Consider the following 24505-nt stretch of genomic DNA (forward strand, 5'->3'; position numbering starts at 1 on the left):
TGTTCAGTTATTTCACTTTTTTTGCATAGAAAACACCTATAGTAAAATTACTGAACCCACAAATAGGAGCCTGATAAAAATGCTCATTTAAGAAGAAAATTTCAGACGGCACTTAGAGGCTTTTGCATCTGAACTCTTCATATGTATATGCCAGGCACACCCTTATTATTTATTTATTTAGAGTGAGTGAATCTGCATCATGCTGTGCAGTGCAGGTCACGTTAGCCACCTGTCATAATCTCTCGGGATTTATATAAGACTCAAATACATTCCTGGCAGAGTCTTTAGAATACTTTCTTCAAGCAGCTTTGCGTTGGATACCTGATAAAACAGCTCTAATATATATTTTAAAAAAAATGTTGAGCTGAATCATCAGGCTGGCTTTATAGAGGCATCCAAACAAGCCACAAATATGAGTCTAATTTAAACTTTTTTTTCAAAGCAGTGAGAGACATATTAACTTGCTTCTCTGTCTATTTTTTTTTTTTTTTTTCTTTGCTCTGTTCTGTATTTGTTTTTGAGGTGAATGAATAAAACTGAAGATTGCTTTAAAGCGGTTTAATTATTTCATATTTCATGGTGTGGAAATGCCTTTGAGCACTTTATACAGCGACATGTTGTATCTTTTCTCTCATACTCAATCAATCATCCACTATCTGATCAAACTCTTATTTAGCAGGATGTTCTTCAAACGTCAGATCTTTTAAAGCACATCTGCAGACGATACACGAGCGGCTCCTTTCAGCAATAAAAATAAAACGGCTCTGGAAAATCGATGCACCGCATACTGTCTGTAAATCACGCTGCACGTCTCATAAAAAAATCTGTATCTAGACAGCCCGTGAAGATAGTTTATTAAAATTTGGCTCATTTTGTCTTATATTACAAACTCAGCTTTGCTCAGCCATGACAGCTTTACATTTTAATCATGTCATGTATTTGAAAGAGTCCAGTAAACATTTAATTATGACTCCAACAAGATGGCAAAGAGGTGATCCATATATACACCGATTCCTTGTGATGACGCATTTGAAGAAGATCTGAACCCTCCGGATGATGACTTTCTGAAATACAGATCCTGGGAGTGCAAGGATTGCTCTCCATATGCTTGTACAGTGGATTCATCACATGCAGAAATCAACACGTACGCATCCAAAACAACATCCAGAGATCCAAGAAGCGGCTCCATCTTCGCTTATTGTTTTGGGAACACAAAGAGTCTCTGTTTCGTCAAACGTAATCTCTGTTCTGTCAGATTCAGCTTTGCAAAATCCAGCCAATATCTCCAGAGGTTTGGCCAAAACGGTTTCCCAAAGGACGGAAAGTCTGTCCCGTAGAGTTCTCCAGACAGATGGCAACACAAAAACGCACATATAGCATTTCTGTCCTTTCAATAAATCCATACACATATACAATATACAATTTGTCCTTTCAGATTAAAAATGGAAACAAATACGAAATGGAAATAAACCATGCGGCTTGTTTTAGTTTACAGTGAATTTTACTCAGGCTGTACAAGGCATCAAATATATTCATCTGAATCCCATTCAAAACACTTGTCTACATAAACGTTTTAATTAAATGAGTTTGGTTTTGAAGGATGACAACCCAACTGTATTTATAACCGCAGACGTCCTGTGTTAAAATGCAGCTGATGGATTTAGTTTAGTTGTTTCGTCTATTTACAGCACACAAAATGTGGATCTTCTTCATCATCGTCGTGTGCCCTATTTAAAGTGCTGTCTTAAAAACAAAGTTTAATGTAGATCAACCTACTCAAATCAACAAACCTATGCCGTACATTACCACTCTCGGACAGAAGCTGCTCTCTAACTCACATATGCCCATAAATCTATGGAGAATTTAGAGCTTCCAGCTGGTTTTATGATTAGTCTTCCAATTATGAAGAGTACAATTTGGCAAGAATCTTGCTGAACAACCTTCTATTGCACGACCCGTCTCATTATTCAAAGAAATATCATGGTGCATTTTTTTTGTGTCATGGTCTCGTTTAAGGATCAGGATCACTACAGCCGTCAAAGTACAAATAAACTTTGCTAAGTTTACATTACAGCGTCCGGGCCGGAGCCAGAAACTTCTAAAGGAAACATCAGTGCAACAACTTTTATCCTGCAACATTATAATGTAACAATTGTAACATTTTGTCATCATTTACCCATTACTTGATAGTTTTCTTCAACTTTTATTTTTTTATTTTCTTCACATTTTCTGTTTTTAATTAGCATTTTCTGCCAAAATTGTCAAGCTTTATTTATTTATTTATTTTTTCCAGCTGTGGCGCAAAAAAATGGCTAATCTACCTTTAATGCACAATAAAAGTAGCCAGTTCTATCCATGCACAATTTTTCAAATCATCTGAACCCATTTGAAAACTTTTTGTGTTATTATTCACTGATAAACTGGCATAACATATCAAATGTTTTTGCCTCAAGTATCATACATTTTAAATGCAAGTGGCTGTCTTGTGACTGATTTGCTACATGCCAAGCATTTTAAACATAAAAAAAAAAAAAAAACATATAACTATACTAATATTTTATAACATAAACACAGTATAATTAACCATATTGTGTATTTTGCATCAATTGTATAACAGAGGTTTTGACTGAAAAGAAAAATTTGTTAGTGCAGGATAAAAATCGCTACATGAAGCCTTTACCTAACCCTTACGTGACAGTATTTTAACAGCATTTTATGTTGGTTTTGTGTTTGTTGTTGAGAGATTCTCTTTCTTATGTTTTAATCCAAGCGTAATCACAATACAACTACCTCGAAAGCCAAAATTGAGGAACAAACACAACACTTGACTCCACCATGAGTGAGAAAATGAGTTTTCAGAAAGCCAGCGCAGATTTGGCATAATACATGGGGCTCTTATGTGTTTTGTAAACAGTACTGCAATGTGCCTATCTCAGCAGTCTTTGGTTAAATGATATAAAACACCTCAAGACATCAATACAAGAGCAGAATGTCAAACTGAATGAATTCCATCAACCGCAGCTTCAGATTCCTTTCAAAACCTTGACATTCCTTAAGGGACGTCTTGTTCTTGTTGATAACACAGTGTTGGTTAAATGTCACCATCTTATTTTCAACCACTACCATCGCTTTTAAAATACAGTGATCAGGGCATCATGAAGGAATATGAAATTCGATGCTTTTTTCCCAAGCTGTATCTTGGTTATTAATCTCAGAATAAGATCTGTCAGTGAGTTTCTTCTTCATTTCGCCTGCAGCAGAGAATGTTTTGGTGTCATATTGTGTTCAGTCACTTGTGATGTTAAATAATTAGGGTCAGTTTAGGTTTGGACCGAGTGACTTTTGCATAAGAATAAGCTAAACTGTTGCAATGCTGACTTGCTTTGGGGAAAATGTCACCCCCTTATTGACTTGCAATCTGCAGTCAAAATAAGAGGACAAATGCAAATACATATTATCTTTTAGTCAGAAAGTACAGAGCCGTTCCATTTTAAATGAACAAAAAAAGATGAGAAAACCAATTGTCAACGACTATTGATTTTGTCAGCTTTAGTGGAAATCCATAATGCAACGTGATTTTGAAGATGGCAAACAACCACGGAAATGACAGCGGCTTCAAGAGGTGAAAAGCAATCATCTCCAGCACTTAAATGTAGGTGAATCATACTTGAGATGTTTAGGAGGACACAATCACAGCATTCAATAGTGCTGAATGTCATGTAACACCTTTAGCGATGTGAAGGTTGAAAGCTCAGGACATTTATTTTGATCGATTCGTCTGACCTTACACTCTCCAAAAAAAGTAAATAAGAGCCAAACAAACAATATATTTTCAAATGCACTGAAAAATGCTCTGAAATGGCATTATTGAGTGTGTGATTTGATTCCAGCCATAGACTGCTATGTTCACAACACAACATGCAACGTGCGAACTTAACGTGATTCTCACGCGTTACCGACAGAACGGAGGGGCAAAAGAATACACTCACATTTATTATGCCAAAAAATAAAGCAACAAATAACAACCGTGATTTACCACACAGTCAAGCTGAGCTCAATTAGCGATCCAGACACAATATGTACTAAGCTGCGATGCAGTTATTTTCACTTCAAGGCTGTTTTTGCATGTGAATACACAACGAGTGAATGACAGCTGTACAGAGTGGAGGGAATTTGAAATCAAATACTATATATATATATATATATACTGTATATCTGTTCATATATTCATATTTTACACAAATATAGACTCTTCGCAACTTCAGAGCATGTATTAAATTCACAGCTGGAGATAAAAGGTCAACATAAACCAACCCAAAAACATATATATATAAGAGGTGCAAGATCCCATAAGAGTCCGTGTCCGTTTGTTGGGTCTGGAGTTTGATTTGGAGCGTGAAGCACGTGTCCGCTATGGCAGTTTCCTTCTCTTAGGCTTTAGAAAGGAAGGTGCTTCTGGTGATGATCATTAGACTACGTTGGGTGCAGTGTTGAGGGACGACTGTGCCGTCCGCTCCGGCCAAATAGCAGGCAATTTTCTCTTGGCTCTGAAATAAGAGTGATTCTGGGAAAAGGAGTCACTATAGCCACACTCCTCTCATGAGGCCGGACGTGAGGAGGAGAATAGCGAGTCCATTACTCGTGGATATCCTCGTACCTGTGGGGAGAGAAGAGAGAACGGACGCTGAACGGAAAGGCAAAACAGAAGCACTTCATCGCAAATACAAACAAAACGCGCCCATCTAGACTTGATTATACATGACATGGGCTAATAGCGTAAGAATGCTTCAAACTGACAGGTTTTTGCTCGTCATTTATTGCACGTCGCATTATATTGCAAAAAGAATTGCTTCAATACAGCAAATTAACTGTGATGATTCAGGTCTTTCCATACATATTGTACATGATTGCAAGCTGTTCCACAATAATAAGTTGCATATGGAGATAATGTAATTAACTAACTGCTGGCTTTCCGTCTAACTGTTTTTATGTCTATAAGTTTTACATGCAAATTAAAAATAGCATAAACTTTTGCATGAATATTGAGAAATGTGCTAAGCTAAGGTGGATTCGTTTGGAGTTTTGCATAAGACAAAATGTTTGTTCATTTGTTTTGCAGAAACGGTGACGGAAACACTATTTATAGACCAACGAGGAGTTTCTTTAAAAGTTTTGAGCACAGGCAATTCCAGGCATAATTTGCATTAATTAAAATATGATGTGCATTTGTAATACTTATTAACTAATTGCTGGCTTTGCATGCACTTGTTTGTATGCAAATTTTGAATTTGCATGTAAGAAATCCTGAATGTAAATGCTTGATACAGAATTACAGAATTATTATTTGCATATTCTTCAGTTTTGGCATACAAGTTTATGTGTTAAGCTGAAGTGGATTTCCTGGAGTTTTGCATAAGTCAAAATGCGCATTTGTTTGTGTTGTCAACACACTTCTTATAGAAAACGGTTATAATATTTAACTAAAATAAAAAAAAAAAAAGAATATATATTTCTTTCATCTGGTTTCTAAGGCAATGTTGATCATTTTCATTTAGTTTAACTTGATGTTCTTAAATAATTAAAGCTAAAAATGAAATTAAAACTATATTAGACATTAATAATTAAATAAAGCAAAACACCACTAAAATTTTGAGCACAGGCATAATTTACATCTAAATATAATATGCATTAGTTTTTAGTCTTTCATTTTTTAATTCAAAGTTCCTATTTGTTTTTTAAGAAATCCTGAATATAAACACTTGATATGCAAGTAAATTTGATGATATGCAAATCAATTTGCAATTTATAAATATTTGCATAAACATTTAGGTGTTAAGCTGAAGTGGGTTTTCTGGAGTGTGCATAAATTTATTTTGCATCAACGATGATGTGTTTTGACCATTTTGTCAACACACTGAGTGTAGGCCAGGGATCTATGAAGGTTTTGAGCATGTTTCCAGGTACATGGACCATTTTGGCCCTCATTATGAGAGCTATTGTCAGCACAGCATCTAATAAAAGTGGGTATATTTGAAGAGTTCAGATGCAAAAGCCTTTAAGTGCCATTTGAAATTTTCTTCTAAAATTAGCATTTTTCTCAGGTTCCTATGCTACGTTCAGTCATTTCACTTTAATGTTAATGAAAATAACCAATTTATTGCTATAAAAGTGAAATTACTGAACCTACACACAGGAGCCTGATAAAAATATACTCATTTTAGAAGAAAATTTCAAACAGCATTTAGAGGCTTTTGCATCTGAACTCTTCATTTGCTTACATCTCTCTGCAAGCAACGAGGTCATTCAGACCCGTGATGCACACATATGTGCAACTCTTATTAATATGTGACCCTGGATCACAAAACCAGTCATAAGGGTCAATTTTTAGAAATTGAGACTTATACATCATAAGCTGAATAAATAAGTTTTCCATTGATGTATGGTTTGTTAGGATAGGACAATATTTGGCTGAGATTGGCTGAGATAAATTTGGAATCTGAGGATGCAAACAAATCTAAATATTGAGAAAATAGCCTTTAAATTTGTGCAAATGAAGTTCTATGCAATGCACATTACTAATCAAAAATTTAATTTTGATATATTTACAATAGAACATTTACAAAATATCTTCATTGAACAGAATCTTTATTTCATATCCTAATGATTTTTGGCATAAAAGACAAATCAATATTTTTGGCTATTGCTACAAATATACCTGTGCTACTTATGACTGCTTTTGTGGTCCAGGGTCACATATTACTAATATTATTACTTTTTTTTTTAACACAAAGTGCAACCAAAACAACTCTAAACCTCACAGGTACCACAAAATAGTCTGGTTTTACTGGTCTGTGTAAATAAAGAAGACGCTATCTACCTATTCACAGAGGCCTCCTGCTAAAACCTCCCCATATAAATCAAGCTGAAAACTGCCATTACGCCATGAAAAGGGATTAATGTGGAGCCTCCTGCAGCCCAGCCTGCCTTTCTAAAGGCTTTTCAGAGTATTTTTAAAACAACCTATGTGCTGACAGCTGTGTTACTGAGAAACACAACTACGGCTCTGCGCTGGAAGGAAGTTAAGACACGGATAAAGCGTTAATTTAATAAAATGGTTTTTAGTGGTGCAGGGATGTATGGGAAGGCTTTGATAAATGATGAATCTCTTCCACTTTCTTGGCCCTATTGTTAGCAGGTTTGATCGTGTTCCATTTCCCGCAAAGTGCTATAAATACACCTGGATTTTTGAACTGCATTTCCTGTTGTTTTTCCCTCATATTTTTTTCTACACCTCCTTTGAACAATGAAATTAGGTGCGATACAAGGCCTGAAGACTTCAAAGCAAATGCGATCTGATTCCGCTCTGAACTTATTGCACACCTGCATCGACTGCAGAAGAGAACGGGAGAAGCTCAAGGATTCACACTGGCCATAAAACCCACAAAAACAAGGCAACAAAGAGGAAATGGGAAATGAAATATTCAGTAAATCACAGTGACATTTATGGGATTTTTCCGGCGGTGGGAGTGGAGCTCTGTATCAGAGAGGAGACCAGGATCCTCCCATGACCCTCTGCTCCTCTCTGCCAGATCTCATTTGGCCCGAGGTGATCAAGCCGAACGGGAACCTTCCTGAAACAAGCAATCGCATCGGCCCGAAGCGTCCCTCCCTTCGTCTGCTTGCAGGGAATAATTAATCATTCCTGCCGGCCCTCTTTACTCTGGGCCGAAATGCTCTGTCGATTATGCATCGCATCTATACGTTCATTACCAGTCGCATCTGATTAGCTGTAAGGAAGAATATGAGTCATGCCAGAATGTCAGCAGCTGTAATTACAGCTCGCTGATGCTGCTGTAGTGAAGGTTCTCGAAGGTTAAAAGAGCTCAGAGTACTCATGTTCAAGTAATACAACTCAGACGTAATCATAGTAAAGGTATACAGCATGTGTATCCAATTAATCTGACCTCCACTCATTTTACATGCCGTACAAATGATATGTTAGAAGAATCTCCGTGCAAAAAATTTTAATCATCTAGATGCTTGATTTATTGATCAGAACCTTCTTTATTCTTTTTATATTTTCCAGCATCCTTTCAGTCTTTTTTTTTTCTTGTTAGCTCAAATGGTTTGTAAGACCTCTGCTGGTTTTGGAGAGTTCAGAATGTAAGAACTGGCTTTTATACAAATTAGAATTTGAGAGTTGAATTGAATTGGCCACAGTGTGCAGGAATTTGATTTAAAATGACAGGAAGAGAAATTTATTGATTTGGAATTCAAAGATGTTCAACAAGGTTACTCAATTTCATCAGTCCAGAATGATTTAAGACGCTACTTGAATAAGTTACACTAATTGAGCAAAATGGATGTATTCCCGGAAATGCACATTTAAATTTCAGCTTTGTATGTATAATGTAAACAAAGTTAATTGTCTATAAGCACTTCAAACATTGATTATTAATAAATGGGAATACCCTATTTATTGTGCCATATTTCACTTTTTATGAATTGCAAATAACAATAGTATGAAATATTACATTTATAGCAAGTTTATTATTTTCTTTTCATTTCTTATCTCTTAGAATTGTAATTCTTCATTCTGTTTCTCCATCTCGTTTCAAATCCAATTCATATTCAGCAGCTGAATCTGGATTTAAATAGTTGTTCTTTCATCTTGTACATGGCTATTTGCATTGTTCATGTCTTAGACTTTGTAACAAGTTGTTAAATATCACCCGATTTAAAATCTTTTTTTTACACCACCACACACCTGATCTCACTGTAGACTATCAATACTTGCCATCAAAATATTCAAGATCTGGCCCAAATATTTGCCAGTGAAAAAAAAAATATATATATATACAGTATATATATATATATATATATATATACTGTATATATATATATATATTTTTTCATGTCACAAGGATGCGCAATTTGTTTGTGATTTTAAATCTGCCACATGGATTCTAATAAGCTCTGTGTCAAATTAATATAAATCAGATTTTTGCATGTTAATCTGCTGATTAACATGTCCCTGTATTAAATATTGTGGTAAAGTTTTCTTTCAAAAGAGGAATACATTTGCTATTTTGAGGTCAGTATAATCTGGATGTAATACCATGATGTAAATAATTATTAATTGACACAAATTATGCATGTTTGTTTCATAAAATGAATTTCTTTTTTTTTAATAAAACAAATTTTGCTTTCATTAAAGGAATATATTTGCTATTTTGAGCTCAATATAATACCTTCAGTCAATGAAATTATAGGCCTGCTATTTATTGCCTGCTGACAGTTTCTAAACTCAATTACTAGTTCTACAACAGTTCAAATAAAACCTATTAACAACTCTATTACATATACATATATTTTTATATTTTAATTTGCAATAATATGACGTCGTTAATCTAACTGGTTGCATTGTTTTCCCTCACGGTAAAACTCTCAAATACATTTTTATATTGCAATGAAAGTGTACAAGTATTATAATTGCAATAAAAGCATGTAATGTAAAACTTTACAAACTGGCTAAGTTTGAATTCCAATTACATAAACACTGAAGTTATTAAATGTAGCTTATTATACTTGCAGTAACTGGCCATAAATATCTTGCTCAAATATTCATTATTATGTGCATACTGTAAATGCAAATTTAAACACTATTAAAGTCATTTAGCAGAAGAATGGCTCCCCCCCCCTCCCAGTAGTGCATAATATTTAATACAGTGGCACAAAACCACCTTTGATTTTAAAGTCCCCTGAACACTGCAATATCTATCATTCTATGGCATCACAGACGATTACTAATGAAATCTGATGCACTGAAGCTGTTTCTTAATGCAATCCGCAAGCATGTTGAAACGCTATGACCGAAAATTAGAGACAGAAACAAGCGTGCAGCAACTCGTACCTGACCCTGTGCTGTGCTCCACTGTTTTGGAGTGTGAGGTCTGCGAGGTAGAAGTGGCCTGGGACCTCTGGTCAGAGCTCATGCCGTTGTTGTCCTGGCCGAGAGCCGAGCTGCTCTTGCGGGGTTTCTTATCGGTCAGGTGCAGCGGAGAGCTCTTCTTAATGGCCCTGTTGCGCGGGCGGATTGTGGCGTTGACTTTAAGGTAGGCTTGAGCCTTGTACTCCTTCAGCTCTCCGTAGTTAGCATCTGTGACACGGCATTCGTACAGACCCTCGTCGTTCTTGCTCACCCGAGAGATCTGCAGCTTGTGGGAGATGTCATTGCCTTGGACCTTGACTGTCTGTGAAGAGAACCGAAGACAAATCCTCAGATGAACTCGCTGCTGTAGACCAACCGATAACACCTTTATTTGCTAGTGTCTTTGCTTTAGAGGCCTTTCATAACAGTAGAAGGTGCCATCAAGTTATTTAACCCTACAAAGCCTACTGCATCATATTTGATGCACAAAAGCCTGATCAAGCTTTGCTGTCGCACACAATCTTCTTCACACCTTCTGTCGTCTGATTGATAGTTTAGAGGTTTTTATCCAGTAAAAGCTCTTTTAGTGTAATTGTACAGACGTTCAGCGTCAGCTGCTGCTTCTCGTATCTTTCTGCTGTCAAATCTTGACTGATTTTTATCAAGTAAGCGTCAGCATAACTGCAGTCATATTTCCAGATGAACACTTACTGGACTGAAGCAGCTCAGCTTTACTTGATTCTCCATCAATCATTTTTTCAGGAAAATCAGTGTGTCTCAAATCTGATCATCAGGATCTTTTGAGGAGTGTTTGTTTCCAGAAGCTTTACTTTCACTGTTCCTCAGCGGAGGAATGATCTTCACAAGCCTCCAAAACATCTCACATCTTCTGAGGAGCATTTATTTATTGATCTCTCAATCAGCATTGGATTGCATTGCATTATATGTTTGGATCATTTCAGTCTCATCTTACTAAGACATATTATTGGAGATATAGAGTGACAGCTTATATTTAGATCATTTTATATGAGAATCTACAATATTTACATTGCAATCATCAGAATTTCATGATATAAATTGCAGCATCTGCACCAAATTGCATATTTTTGCCATCTGTATTCTTACTAAATCAGACTGTTTTACTTTTAATAGACTGATGTATCAAATATGATACTTTTCTTTTTCGATTTTGTATAAAGTTTAAGTAAACTGCAAAAAAAAAAAAAAAGATGAGATATACTGTATGTATATATATATATATATATATATATATATATATATATGTAAGGCTTTACTGGGTTTAAGTTTACAAATCGCCTGTACTGAACAGCTTTATTAAAGGGACTGTTCACCCAAAAATCATAGACATGTAATAATTTACTGTATCATATAGCCATATATCACATACTCACACTTATTTTAGTCCCTTCTTCATCAGGATCCAGATCTGGAATCAACTCCATCTGCTCACACAGAACAACAAGAAGAGTGTTTAGAGTCTCTTGCATTTAAGATTAAATCTGTAGATTATAATGCTGTGATGACTAGTGTCGTAATGGTCCTGAAATTTGTAAATTTGATGCCCTAAAATTATTGATATTCAATACCACAAGGAAAAATTAGCTCAACATTCAGGGCATAAAATGTGAACAATAGCTGAAGTTAATTTGGATTTCACCGCAATGAAAATAATAATAATAATGATAATAATAATATTAATAATAATAATAATAACAACAATAATAAATAGTAGTAATAATAAAATAATAATAATTCTGAGACAGAAATACATTACTATTGTAATGTCATTCATTCATTCATTCACATATTTTTGGTGGAAACTGCAGGGAAGTCTTGTTTCTGTGATAACAGGTTTCCAGACACATTTCATAAATCTAGTCCAATCATCTGTCAACAAAATTGTTGACAATTATACAAATGTGGAGATAAAGTAAAACTACTTCTTGTGTTTTCACAAATACATGTTAAAGGGGTCATATGAGGTTGTTAAAAGAACATTAGTTTGTGTAATGCAATGTGTTTATGCGGTTTAAGGTTAAAAAAAAAACACATTATTTTCCACATACTGTACATTATCGTTGCTCCTCTATGCTCCGCCTTTCTGAAACGCGTCAATTTTTACAGAGCTCATCGTTCTGAGAAGCGAGGTGTGCTCTAATTGGCCAGCTATCTAGTGCTTTGTGATTGGCCGAATACCTCAAGCATGTGACGGAAATGTTACGCCTCATCAGACAGGATGCCGTGTCCCGGCGCGACGACACAAAAACAATAAAACCCATTATAAACGAGGCATTTGTTGCATCCAGTGGGGACATAATTACTAGTTATAATGGCTTATACTATCTTTTTACTGTCTTAAAACTCACATTTGAATCGTCAGCAAATTCTTTAAATAAGAAAATATACTTACAGGCAGAAGCACCAGACTGTCCTTGCAAAGTTGGAATTGCCCCACTTTATAGAAACAGTCTTTGTGCACAGACAGTAGGCTACTCTTCCAGGTTCAGGAAATAGTCCTCCGTAAATTGCGCCGCACACACTCTAATATTTGGGTTGAACTGTTCTGGAACAGTGTTGTAAACACAACTTAACCACTGATTTCTAGTTGTGTCCTTTTTAAGTACTTTCACTTTCACAACGAAACACAGCGTCTCCAGCAACAACACTACAGCGAGAATAATAGTTCCGCCTTCTTTCTTTGCATATACGTTTGGGCGGTGTTTTGCGAATCTGGTCGCGTCTTAACTTCTATAAAGAATATCTCTTTGGTTTTGAGACTTTAGTCTTTGCAACTTCATTGATCTTATCTCAGCTGATTTTACTAATTAACACTGCACAGGTGGCACAGAAGTGCTTCTGAAGGGTCTTCACACAGACTGTTTAATGCTGCTCACAGGTCGCATAAATAGCACCTTTATACAGTACTTTGACATTAGAGCTTGAGGTGGGTCAGAGCAAGCATAATTTAGTTTGGCTTTTATGTGGCATTATGTGTTAACACAGAATTTTAAGCAGGCACAGAGCAGCCTTAACTCAGCTGAGTAAAGACGCCTTCAGTGTGATCCTCAGTCATGCCCAGTTTTCCTCTGTAAATATTTACTAAGTTGGCAAATGTGTGATGCCTAATAGTGTTTAAAATCTGTTCAGATTTTGAGAGACGTGTAGTGCGTTCCAGCCTTCACTTTTGAAAATGAGAAAGAGCAGATGGTACTGTTGTGGAAAATGAGTATTGAACGCTTTAAAATATTAAGAAAATGTAAATAAGCATCACTACGCTCAACCTTAGTTCTGGTAACATCACTTTCAGATAAAGGAATCCATACTGGCTGTTTGTTCTTAATAATTTTTTAGTTTATTTTTCTTTTTGCTACAGAGTAATCAGCAATCAACATTCAATTTGTGACTCAAATTGTGAAACTTGTGTATTAAATAAATTCAATGCACACAGACTGAAGTAGTTTAAGTCTTTGGTTCTTTTAATTGTGATGATTTTGGCTCACATTTAACAAAAACCCACCAATTCACTATCTCAACAAATTAGAATACTTCATAAGACCAATAAAAAAAAAACATTTTTAGTGAATTGTTGGCCTTCTGGAAAGTATGTCAATTTACTGTATATGTACTCAATACTTGGTAGGGGCTCCTTTTGCTTTAATTACTGCCTCAGTTCGGCGTGGCATGGAGGTGATCAGTTTGTGGCACTGCTGAGGTGGTATGGAAGCCCAGGTTTCTTTGACAGTGGCCTTCAGCTCATCTGCATGTTTTGGTCTCTTGTTTCTCATTTTCCTCTTGACAATACCCCGTAGATTCTCTCTGGGGTTCAGGTCTGGTGAGTTTTGCTGGCCAGTCAAGCACACCAACACCATGGTCATTGAACCAACTTTTGGTACTTTTGGCAGTGTGGGCAGGTGCCAAATCCTGCTGGAAAATGAAATCAGCATCTTTAAAAAGCTGGTCAGCAGAAGGAAGCATGAAGTGCTCCAAAATTTATTGGTAAACGGGTTCAGTGACTTTGGTTTTCAAAAAACACAATGGACCAACACCAGCACATGACATTGCACCCCAAATCATCACAGACTGTGGAAACTTAACACTGGACTTCAAGCAACTTGGGCTATGAGCTTCTCCACCCTTCCTCCAGACTCTAGGACCTTGGTTTCCAATTGAAATACAAAACTTGCTCTCATCTGAAAAGAGGACTTTGGACCACCGGGCACCAGTCCAGTTCTTCTTCTTAGCCCAGGTAAGACGCCTCTGACACTGTCTGTGGTTCAGGAGTGGCTTAACAAGAGGAATACGACAACTGTAGCCAAATTCCTTGACACGTCTGTGTGTGGTGGCTCTTGATGCCTTGACCCCAGCCTCAGTCCATTCCTTGTGAAGTTCACCCAAATTCTTGAATCGATTTTGCTTGACAGTCCTCATAAGGCTGCGGTTCTCTCGGTTGGTTGTGCATCTTTTTCTTCCACACTTTTTCCTTCCACTCAACTTTCTGTTAACATGCTTGGATACAGCACTCTGTGAACAGCCAGCTTCTTTGGCAATGAATGTTTGTGGCTTACCCTCCTTGTGAAGGGTGTCAATGATTGTCTTCTGGACAACTGTCAGATCAGCAGTCTTCCCCGTGATTGTGTAGCCTAGTGAACCAAACTGAGAGACCATTTTGAAGGCTCAGGAAACCTTTGCAGGTGTTTTGAGTTGATTAGCTGATTGGCATGTCACCATATTCTAATTTGTTGAGAGTGAATCGGTGGGTTTTTGTTAAATGTGAGCCAAAATCATCACAATTAAAAGAACCAAAGACTTAAACTACTTCAGTCTGTGTGCATTGAATTTATTTAATACACGAGTTTCACAATTTGAGTTAAATTACTGAAATAAATGAACTTTTCCATAATTATTATTATTATTATTTATTTTTATTTTAGATGAAATAATAATATTTTTATTCTTTTATATTTATTGGCCTTAGCATGACAATCATCAGAAATTAAATACCATTGCATCCCTAACCTGTAGTGTGTGTGTGTGTGTGTGTGTGTGTGTGTGTTCATATAGTTATTTTATTATTACTTTGATCTCAGTTTCATTTATTTTAGTACATGAAGTTAAACTAAATGGAAATGAGAAATATATAAATTCTATTTCAGTTAACGTTTATTCCAAGCAATTAAAAAAAAAAAAAAAGGTTTTAACTAATATCCCTGATATTGTTTTGTGTAATGTTTATATATGACCTAAACTCACTGATCTCTTTGTGTGTTCATACACAACATATAAAAACACATTCAAAAAGTTACATAATACATTTTACGACCTTGGTCCTGTGTGAACAATCCCTTTATTGTTTTCCATCCATGCAATTTATTATTATTATTTTTTTTATTATATATATATTCTTTTTATTTTTATTATGTTTAAATGGTGGTCATATGTGTCAAACGGACATTTGTGGCTGTTTGTTCACATCACTTTCTGCTTCATAAAGCATTATGCTAAAAACAGTTCAACTAATTTGTCGGTCAGATCACTTTTACACTTTTAAACTTTCAAATGACTTGATTTTGCATGAAGGGTTGTTTTTTAATTAATCAGCTAATTATCCTGCTGTTAGAGCACAAAAGGTCAAATAATTGAGCATCAAAATGGCAAGCTGTTGATTATCGGTTATCATTATCGTCTCAGAAATACCATATCCATAAGTTTCTAATAACAGAGAGAGAAAAGAAACACTCAAGCTTGAGTTGCAGTGACCTTGAATTGTTGCTCTGTTACAAACGACGCTATTAAAAACTCTGAATGTTTGAGAAGCGCAGTTAATTGTTTGTTTAGGGACGACACGCAGACGGTGAGAGGTGTTTCCGTCACCGGAGCTAAACCCAACAATGATTCATTAGAAGCGGCGCAGGAACAGATGGCACTGCAGGCACCGTTTTCTGCTCTTTAAGGAGTTTGAAATATTCAAAAAGCAGCACATCAAAAAACAATCAGCACAAAATAAATCAGGCTAAAGAGGAATAACGCTTCCGACGACACGCGGCCGAATAATGAACTTCATCTGCTTGAGGTCTGAGCCAATTGGTTTTAAATTAAGCAATAAGGAACAGATTAGATCCATGGTAAACATGCTCATCCTTAACGCAAATAATGTCATGTTTGCTTGTGGCTCTCCGGAAGTATTATCTGCTCAGGCTTCATCCCAGCTAACCTTTGGGGAGAACACCTTGAAAATGCGCTCAAATGAAGACGCCTGATGAGCCGATGCCACACAGTTTGAACCCAGATTCACTTTATGCATTGATTTTTAGTAGGCCTCGTTTATTTAGATGGGAAAAAGTGGAAAATGACATTTTGACAGGATTGAGCTTGACCGCAGAGGCTCCTCATGCTGCCACATGATATCAACAACACCGTACTGAATGCTGCAACTTTACTGCGCTTTTACAGAGAGGCAAGCAAGGATAGAGAGACACTTTCTGGAAATGACTGGCAAATTGAACCGCAGAAGATAAAGCTGTAGAAGTTCATGTTGAGACTCATAGTAAACCTTATGAACAAAGTATTAAACATACACTTGCAGATTATATTAATGAAGGCTACTTATGGTAAGTGTGTTAAGAAACACAGTCATGAACATGGTCTATTATTACAGTAAGTACACTTATTATTACAAAAGTGCACATCGTAATAATTTCAAATTAAAATTTACTTTAAAGTACATTTTAAATATTTTAATAATATTTTGTCACACTTTTAAAAAAGTACTTAATGTGTTGACTACTAAAGTACATGCGGAATACTTGCTTATAATTTTTATTGTACTTTAAATATATAAGTTAATGTACTTCATCATTAAAAATGTGTAATTACAGATATATTTAAATATGACATTTTTTTCAGTAGGAATGACAGATTAGAAATGTCCATTCCAGTAGAAAGACTGAAAAAAACTCCAGTAATCTATTTTATTTACAATTTTACAATTACAATTATTTACAATATAATTTCTTACAGTCTAAAACTGAAATAATGATGAATAAAACTATAATAAAACTAAAATAGAAGAATAGAAATAGAAAACATAAAAATTATAAATATAAAACAAATAAAACAGATGCTATAAGGTTTTGAAAGTGGCCTCAGTAATTTTACCCTCATTAAACGTTTTACACATGAATGTACTTGAAAAGCATGTAGACTCACATGAGATGAATAATAAAAGCTTTATTTGACATGCAGTGGGTCCTCTCGTTATGATCACATGACCAGCTGAATGCAACTCACTTTCACTCGTGGAATGAATTAATCATGTTAGAGGCAATGTCATATAGACCAGAGAAAAATCAAAACCACAAAAACTTCAGAACTGACATTTTTCTCCAAATTTATTTATCTGGATTGTGTCCGATTGTGTGGCAAATAGCTGATGTGAAATTTCAGAGCAGGACAAGCAGAAAATGAAAGTGGTTTACTCTTATCAAGCACATCAAACTCTCCAGACCTGAGGCCAATTATTGTGTAAGTAAGTTTTTCTCAGACAGAGTCTGGTGAGAGTCAGGATCCGAATTTACACAGTATTCACAGTATTATCAATGAGCTTCATTCACTACAAAACGAAAAAGTACAACATGCTCTTATGTTTGTTATATTATTGTTATAACAGTGGCCAAAAACATAAATAAATAAATACATGCATACATACATACACACACACACACACACACTTTTTGCCCAACTGGCATTCTTTTACATTTTAAGCATAACTCAAACTAAACGTAATTAAGTTTATGCTTAAAAAATACCAACTTGATTCAATAATATTCTCTTTTAAATGCATTTCATATTCTCAGGATATAAATCCTGTTATATTAAACAAATAAATGCATCTAGTTTTAAAGACATTTAGAAAGTTTTACTGGAAAATAAAAACAAAATACTGAGTAATAAAATTATGTTTTGTGGAAGGGATTTAAATTATTTGCAGAAGTCCTCAATAATATCAGGTTGTTGAAAGTAAGCTTTTAGAGCAGAAGAAGGACTCGTGTGTCCAGATAACTCACTCAGAGCTGACGTCTGCCTAATACGGGCCGTTGATCTCCATTACGCTCAGATCTCGTATCTCTGCTAACATACCGGCCATTTAGCTGGACCTCCAGTAGCCTCCCATTAAAATCAAATACAATTAAACTAAATGTGCTCTAATGAATTTCCAATTTCACTAGCGGTTCTGGGTGTTCAGCATTGACTTCTAAGTAGTATTTGGCTTGTGCTGCAAATGGTGACTCTTTATTTCATGAACTCACCGATATGCTCCAAGCCTGCTATTTAAAGGGATAGTTCAATGAAAAATATAATATAATTGATTCAGTGTCTGATGATCATGATGCAGGACGACTGACTCTGTGATGAAGCCTATGAGAATGCAATTATATGAGCCTAAAATTCAAGACATAAGGGGGAAAAATATTGTTTAGCAGTATCACACTAGCAAGAGTGCCGCTTTTCCTTAACATCTGCACCATTGCTAATGTGATATTGATTTTACACAATGGTTTAATAAACAAGAAGGACATTTTGTTACATTTTAGACAATATTGTCTGTTTTTACTTAATTTTGCAAATGATAATAGTTCAGAACAAAGCCATACATTTTGTTACTAAATTAATCCTTTCTTTTTTTTTTTCAATAATGAGTCAATAATTCAATGATTCATAGGCAGTAACTTGCTTTATTTTTGAATGAATCGGTTGAATGATTGATTCAATGACTCGCTCATTAAGACAGAGACTTGCTGGCGATTTCAGTTTAGTTTTAGTTTGAGAGCATCATTTGATCTTTTGACATTTTTTTTATCAATATATTATTTATATAATGTTAAATCAAAACATTTCTTTCTGTAATGCCATTTCAATGCCATATCTAACAAAATAATGACTTTAAATTATATTTTGAGTAGTAATTTCTAATTTGTGTGTGTATATACTATAAGTGTGTGTGTTGTTTTTATATTTTATATAACTTTTCTCTATTCTATACAATGACAGCATCTAATGCACAGGTATTGTCTAGCTTCAACAAGGCAATAAATAAATAAGCAAGCAAGCAAAATATAGGAATTTAAGATGGTGAATTAATGTTTTTGGTCTGATTTATTGTGCATTTTTCATTATTGAGCACATACAGTAGGAATTAATGTTTACATAAAGTATTATACGTTCACAAGTTTAGTAATGTGACAAACAAAAACAACATGTGTTTTGCTTCATTTTTACGTGTGGAAACGCTCCACCGCCTGCCGCACTAATACCTCTGCTAGTATTGACTCGTCATTTGTGATTCTTACGCTCTTCATTACAGCAAACTGTCGTTCTTCATGCCCGCTGAAATTGACTTCTTGTAAAATGTGCCCCTGCAATTATTTTGCATAATGCACGAGGCTCCGAGGTCCCCGACACTAAATTAATGTCAGGGAAGAAGGATGGCATCATCTATATTAAGATATAAACATATCTCACTTGAATGGCCACAGCCGTCAAACATATTTCACTGCGGAGATGGAGATGAAGCCCTCGGATCTCTGTGGCTGAACCTTGAGGATATCGTTATTATGAATCTATATCTCCCTCTTTATGAGGATATTGAGCAGTGTGTTTTTGTTCTCAGGGCAAACAATATGATTAGATACACACTTCTGAAACGTTCTCTCTCTCTCACACACACACACACACATACACACACACACCGGCTCCATTCCATATCCGCTCAGCGCACAGTTTCATCAACCTAAAGCTGGCTGAACTTCAACAAGTTATTATATTGCTCTTGTATGCTGTGCGAATGTGGCGTAAAAACAGTGATGCATTATGATGGCCTTGCTTTACAGCCATCCAAGCAGATGAAATATGGCTGAGGCAGCACATGGAGTTTGTGGAACATGTTCAACTCCTCGCTTAATGACATCTGGGCTCTGTGCAATGAAATAAATGTGTGTGCATCTGCAGATTTCCAAACACTACAGCAGATAATGCGCAGGCACACAGGGGGCTTTGCTTCTGAGACCACGCAGGTAACGATTAATCCAGTTACTATTTCACACACTCAGGCAGTTTTCTCAATTAAACGCATCGAGATTTACATTTACATTGGAGGTATTTATTACTGTCATCAAAGTTTGAGTGCATTCAATTAATGTTGCCAATATTTTCATAATGTTTTCATGTCTTTGGAATAGAGCTGGTGATGTAACGTAAATCAATTTAATATTTAATAAATGTCTATGTGTCTTATCTGGTCACCTGTTTCAAATCAGTTGAGTTGAGAGCTTTATTGTCATTCTGCTACATGTGTGGACATATAGTGGAACGAAATGTCGTGTCTCACAGGACCACGGTGCTACATACTAGTTAAACATGAGATAAACATACAACAATGCAAATATAGGAAAAACAATAGAGCTATACAACAGTTTAACCATCTGACTACACATATACTATAAATACTATACCTAGCTGACTACACGTACACAAACTGAGACTGTACAAGAACTTTACATAAATACTGTACATGAAATAGTGCTAAAGAGATATTTGTACATGAAATTGTGCAGGAAATATATATTTTGTACATTAAATTGTTCAGAAGAGAGATTTTGTGGGAAGCAGCGCATAGTGCAAACGATTTAGTAGTGCAATGCTCCAGTACACATTATTTTGTAGTGCAATATTCAAGTAAACATATATTATGCTATTGAGTCTTTGTTACAGGGAGTGTTTATAGAAAGTGTCTAGTGTGCATATAGTGGGACGAGTGCGTTACTACAGGTGATTTGTATAGCTCACTCACCTGTGTGTAGCACACTCAGAATTGCACTTAGGAAAAATTTGTCAATAGTTATTTATGAGTTGGGGGGCTGAGGTGTTCATGGTTTCAGAGCGGGGACAGGGAGATTGGAGTTAAGTGCTCTCACAGCATGGGGAAAAAAGCTGTTGAGCAATCTGACAGAACAAGCTTTGATACTCCGGTACCTTTTTCCTGATGGCAGGAGCTGGAAGAGTTTGTGGGAGGGGTGGGTGGGGTCCTTCACGATGCTGGAGGCCTTGCTGGAGCATCGTGCAAGGAAAATGTCCAGGATGGAGGGAAGAGGGGCACCGATGATCTTTGCGGCAGTGTTCACCGTCCGTTGTAGGGTCTTGTGGTCAGCAGCACTGCAGTTCCCATACCAGACAGTGATGCAGCTGGTCAGCACACTCTCAAATGGTGCCCCTGTAAAAGCTAGTGAGGATGGGTGGAGGGAGACTTGCCCTTTTCAGCCGACGGAGAAAGTAGAGGCGCTGTTGTCCCTTCTTGTTGAGTGACGTGATGTTGGTGGTCCAGGTGAGATCCTTTGTGATGTGCACCCCCAGGAATTTAGTGCTACCGACTCTCTCCACGGTTGAGCCGTCGATGGTCAGTGGGGGGTGGTCAACAGAGTTTCTCCAGAAGTTCATCACAACCTCTTTTGTCTTACCCACATTGAGGGACAGGTTGTTAGCACCACACCATTCAGCCAGCTGTGCCACTTCCTCTCTGTAGTGCGTTTCATCGTTGTTGCTGATGAGGCCTACCACAGTTGTGTCATCAGCGAACTTGATGATGTGGTTGGAGCTGGACTTGGCAGTGCAGTCGTGGGTCAGCAGCGTGAAGAGCAGCGGGCTGAGCACACGGCCTTGTGGGGCACCTGTGCTCAGTGTGGTAGTGCTCGAGGTGTTGCGGCCGACACGGACTGACTGAGGTCTTGCAGTTAAAAAGTCCAGGATCCAATTACAGATGGAGGTGTTAAGGCCCAGCAGGTTTAGTTTGTGGATGAGCTGTTGTGGGATTATTGTGTTGAATGCTGAGCTGAAGTCGATGAACAGCATTCTTACATAGGAGTCTTTCTGTTCCAGGTGAGTAAGAGCTAGGTGGAGAGTGGTGGATATTGCATCGTCCGTGGAACGGTTTGGATGATATGCAAACTGGAATGGGTCCAGCGTGTTTGGGAGACTGGACTTGATGTGATGCATGACTAACCTCTCAAAGCACTTCATCATGATTGGGGTCAGTGCTATGGGACGATAGTCATTCAGACAGGACACATGTGACTTCTTTGGTACTGGGATTATGGAGTTGGATTTGAGACACGTGGGGACGACTGCCTGGCTCAGCGAGGTGTTGAAGATGTCTGTTAGGACATCCGTCAGCTGTGCAGCACAGTCTCTCAGTTCACGTCCAGGTATGTTGTCAGCCGTCGGGGTTATTTGTTTGTTGTTCGCTGATGGCGCTATACAGTTCACGAAGCACGTCCTTGGCGTTTGCACACGGTGGGATGTATACCGCGACAATAACAATGGCCGTGAACTCCCGCGGCAGATAGAACGGTCGACACTTCACAAACACAAACTCCACCAGCGACGAACAGTGTTTTGATACTACCGCAGCATTGTTACACCATTGTTTGTTGATATACACACACAAGCCACCCCCGCGAGTCTTACCAGACAGTGATGAATCTCTGTCTGCTCGGTAGCAGTTTAGCCCGTGCAGCTGAATGGCGGAGTCCGGGATGTTGTCCTTTAGCCATGTTTCAGTGAAAACAAGCACACAACAATCCCTTGCCTCATGCTGTGTAGATCGACTGAGCTGTCAGTTTATTTTCCAGAGAGTGGACATTTGAGAGCATGAGTGTTGGAAGAGCCGGTCTTTTGGGGTTAGCCCTCAGCCTAGCTCTTATACCTCCGCACTTACCGCGCTTCCGTTCTCTCTCACACCGCTTGCGACGCCGCCTTGTGCGGGTAGCGTCAGTAGGCGAGGCCGCGGTTTCGAGGTCCGGCTTCAGCAGTAAACAAAGGCCTCGTAGCTTCTCAGTAGCCGCCGGCGAGAGTTGGTGTTTGTATGCCTTGCCTCGGATATCGTTGTTTGTCATTGTTTGACCACACCTGTCTGACAACGCTCTTAATAAAGCCTTGCATTTTGATCCTCAACTCCATTGTCACACTCCCCATGTTACATACGGATTTAACCTAAATTTACATTTAAAAAACATAATTTCGTTAACTGACATAATGTTAATATACCAACCTATCGAAGTACTGAAATCTGTTTTGACCTTTGTAACACACTGATAACCACCAAATGCAGGTGGTGATGAGAAAGTCACATGATGAAGCAAAGCTCATCGCAAGCTGCTTTTAAATACTAACGTTTATGCCATGGTCTGTCTGAATACTCGATTCTGATTGGCTGGCAGGTGTTGATTAAACTGCACAGGTAGTTCCAGGTCAGTTTAATCACGTTCTATATTAATGCGCTTCCTATAAACATTGGTAACCATGGTAGCATACAGTTACAGTTGAATAGTAATACAGACGAAAATAACTCTGTATTTTTATCGTTCCGGTCAAATATTGTAGCGCAAATATTATTAACATCATTAATATGTGAATGCTGGCAAATGACCATGGCATAAACAGCTAGCTGTGCATTAAACGATTTGAATGCACCTCCGCTGCGCGTCGGGTGGTTCTTCGCCTCCATGTCATGCATTTAAATCATTTAATGCACAGCTAGCCGTTGATTGTCCCCTACATATAGAAGGTGCACAGCATCATTCACACAAACACTAAACACCATCCTGGTAACACACATGAAACTGAAATAATGAAATAAATATTAATTTAACAACATTAGATGTAACATACCAACCTAATTTACGCAACTGATAAGAAAAAAAACAAAAAAAAACATAATTATTTCAATGAAAAAACATCAAATGTGAAATGTAGTGCAGGGAATTCTGGGAATGTCAATTTATGTTTATTCACTGTGAATTATACATTCTTTTTCACTTCCAAAAACTGTATACTATCGTAAAATTACATGTAATGCCCAATACAGTTTTTGACCGTATATACTGTAGTAGGGGAACTTACTGTTAACCAATTTTAAAATCTTTAAAATCGTCTTTTACCGTTAAAATCAGTCATTTTTTTACAGTGTACCGATGAAAAGTTTGGGGTCAATGCTGATTTGCTGCTCAACAAACATTTCTGATTATTATCAATGTGCTGCTGAATGTTTTTTTTTTTTTTTATGAAAATTGTGACACATTTTATTTTTCAGGATTCACATATGAAAAGAAAGCTCAAAAGGATAGCATTTATTTTATATAAATATTTTGTAACATTGCAAATGTCTTTACTGTCACTTTTGATCAATTCAATGCATCTTTGCTAAAAAAAAAAAAGAAAAAAAGTAGTGCATAAAAATAAAATAAAAAATAAAATAATAAAATAAAATAAAATAAAATAAAATAAAATAAAATAAAATAAAATAAAATAAAATAAAATAAAATAAAATAAAATAAAATAAAATAAAATATCTCTAAGAGCTGCCCAGTAGCATTCAGTCACCATCTCTTTTTATCAGAACACTGCAATGTGATCTAGTGATAGTAATTTCCTCTGCGCAGTGAAAGAGTTCATTAGTGGAGCGATGCATCCATAACTGTACATGCGAGAGACATCATTCACTTC

General features: G+C 36.7%; 1 protein-coding gene across 1 annotated transcript in view; it reads right to left on the reverse strand.

The window, feature by feature from the left end:
* Nucleotides 1-724: 724 nt before the first annotated feature.
* Nucleotides 725-24505, reverse strand: part of vstm2a (V-set and transmembrane domain containing 2A) — a 57760-nt gene continuing 33979 nt past the window's right edge. Inside the window, exons 3-5 of the mRNA XM_058765616.1 lie at nucleotides 11344-11394; nucleotides 9914-10253; nucleotides 725-4657 (exon numbers count right to left, since the gene is read on the reverse strand). Coding sequence (XP_058621599.1) covers nucleotides 4581-4657; nucleotides 9914-10253; nucleotides 11344-11394 — 468 coding nt within the window. The 3' untranslated portion in view covers nucleotides 725-4580. The remainder of the gene's footprint in view (nucleotides 4658-9913; nucleotides 10254-11343; nucleotides 11395-24505) is intronic.

The sequence above is a fragment of the Onychostoma macrolepis genome, chromosome 24, assembly GCF_012432095.1.
Source record: "Onychostoma macrolepis isolate SWU-2019 chromosome 24, ASM1243209v1, whole genome shotgun sequence".
In the NCBI taxonomy this organism is placed as follows: Eukaryota; Metazoa; Chordata; class Actinopteri; order Cypriniformes; family Cyprinidae; genus Onychostoma; species Onychostoma macrolepis.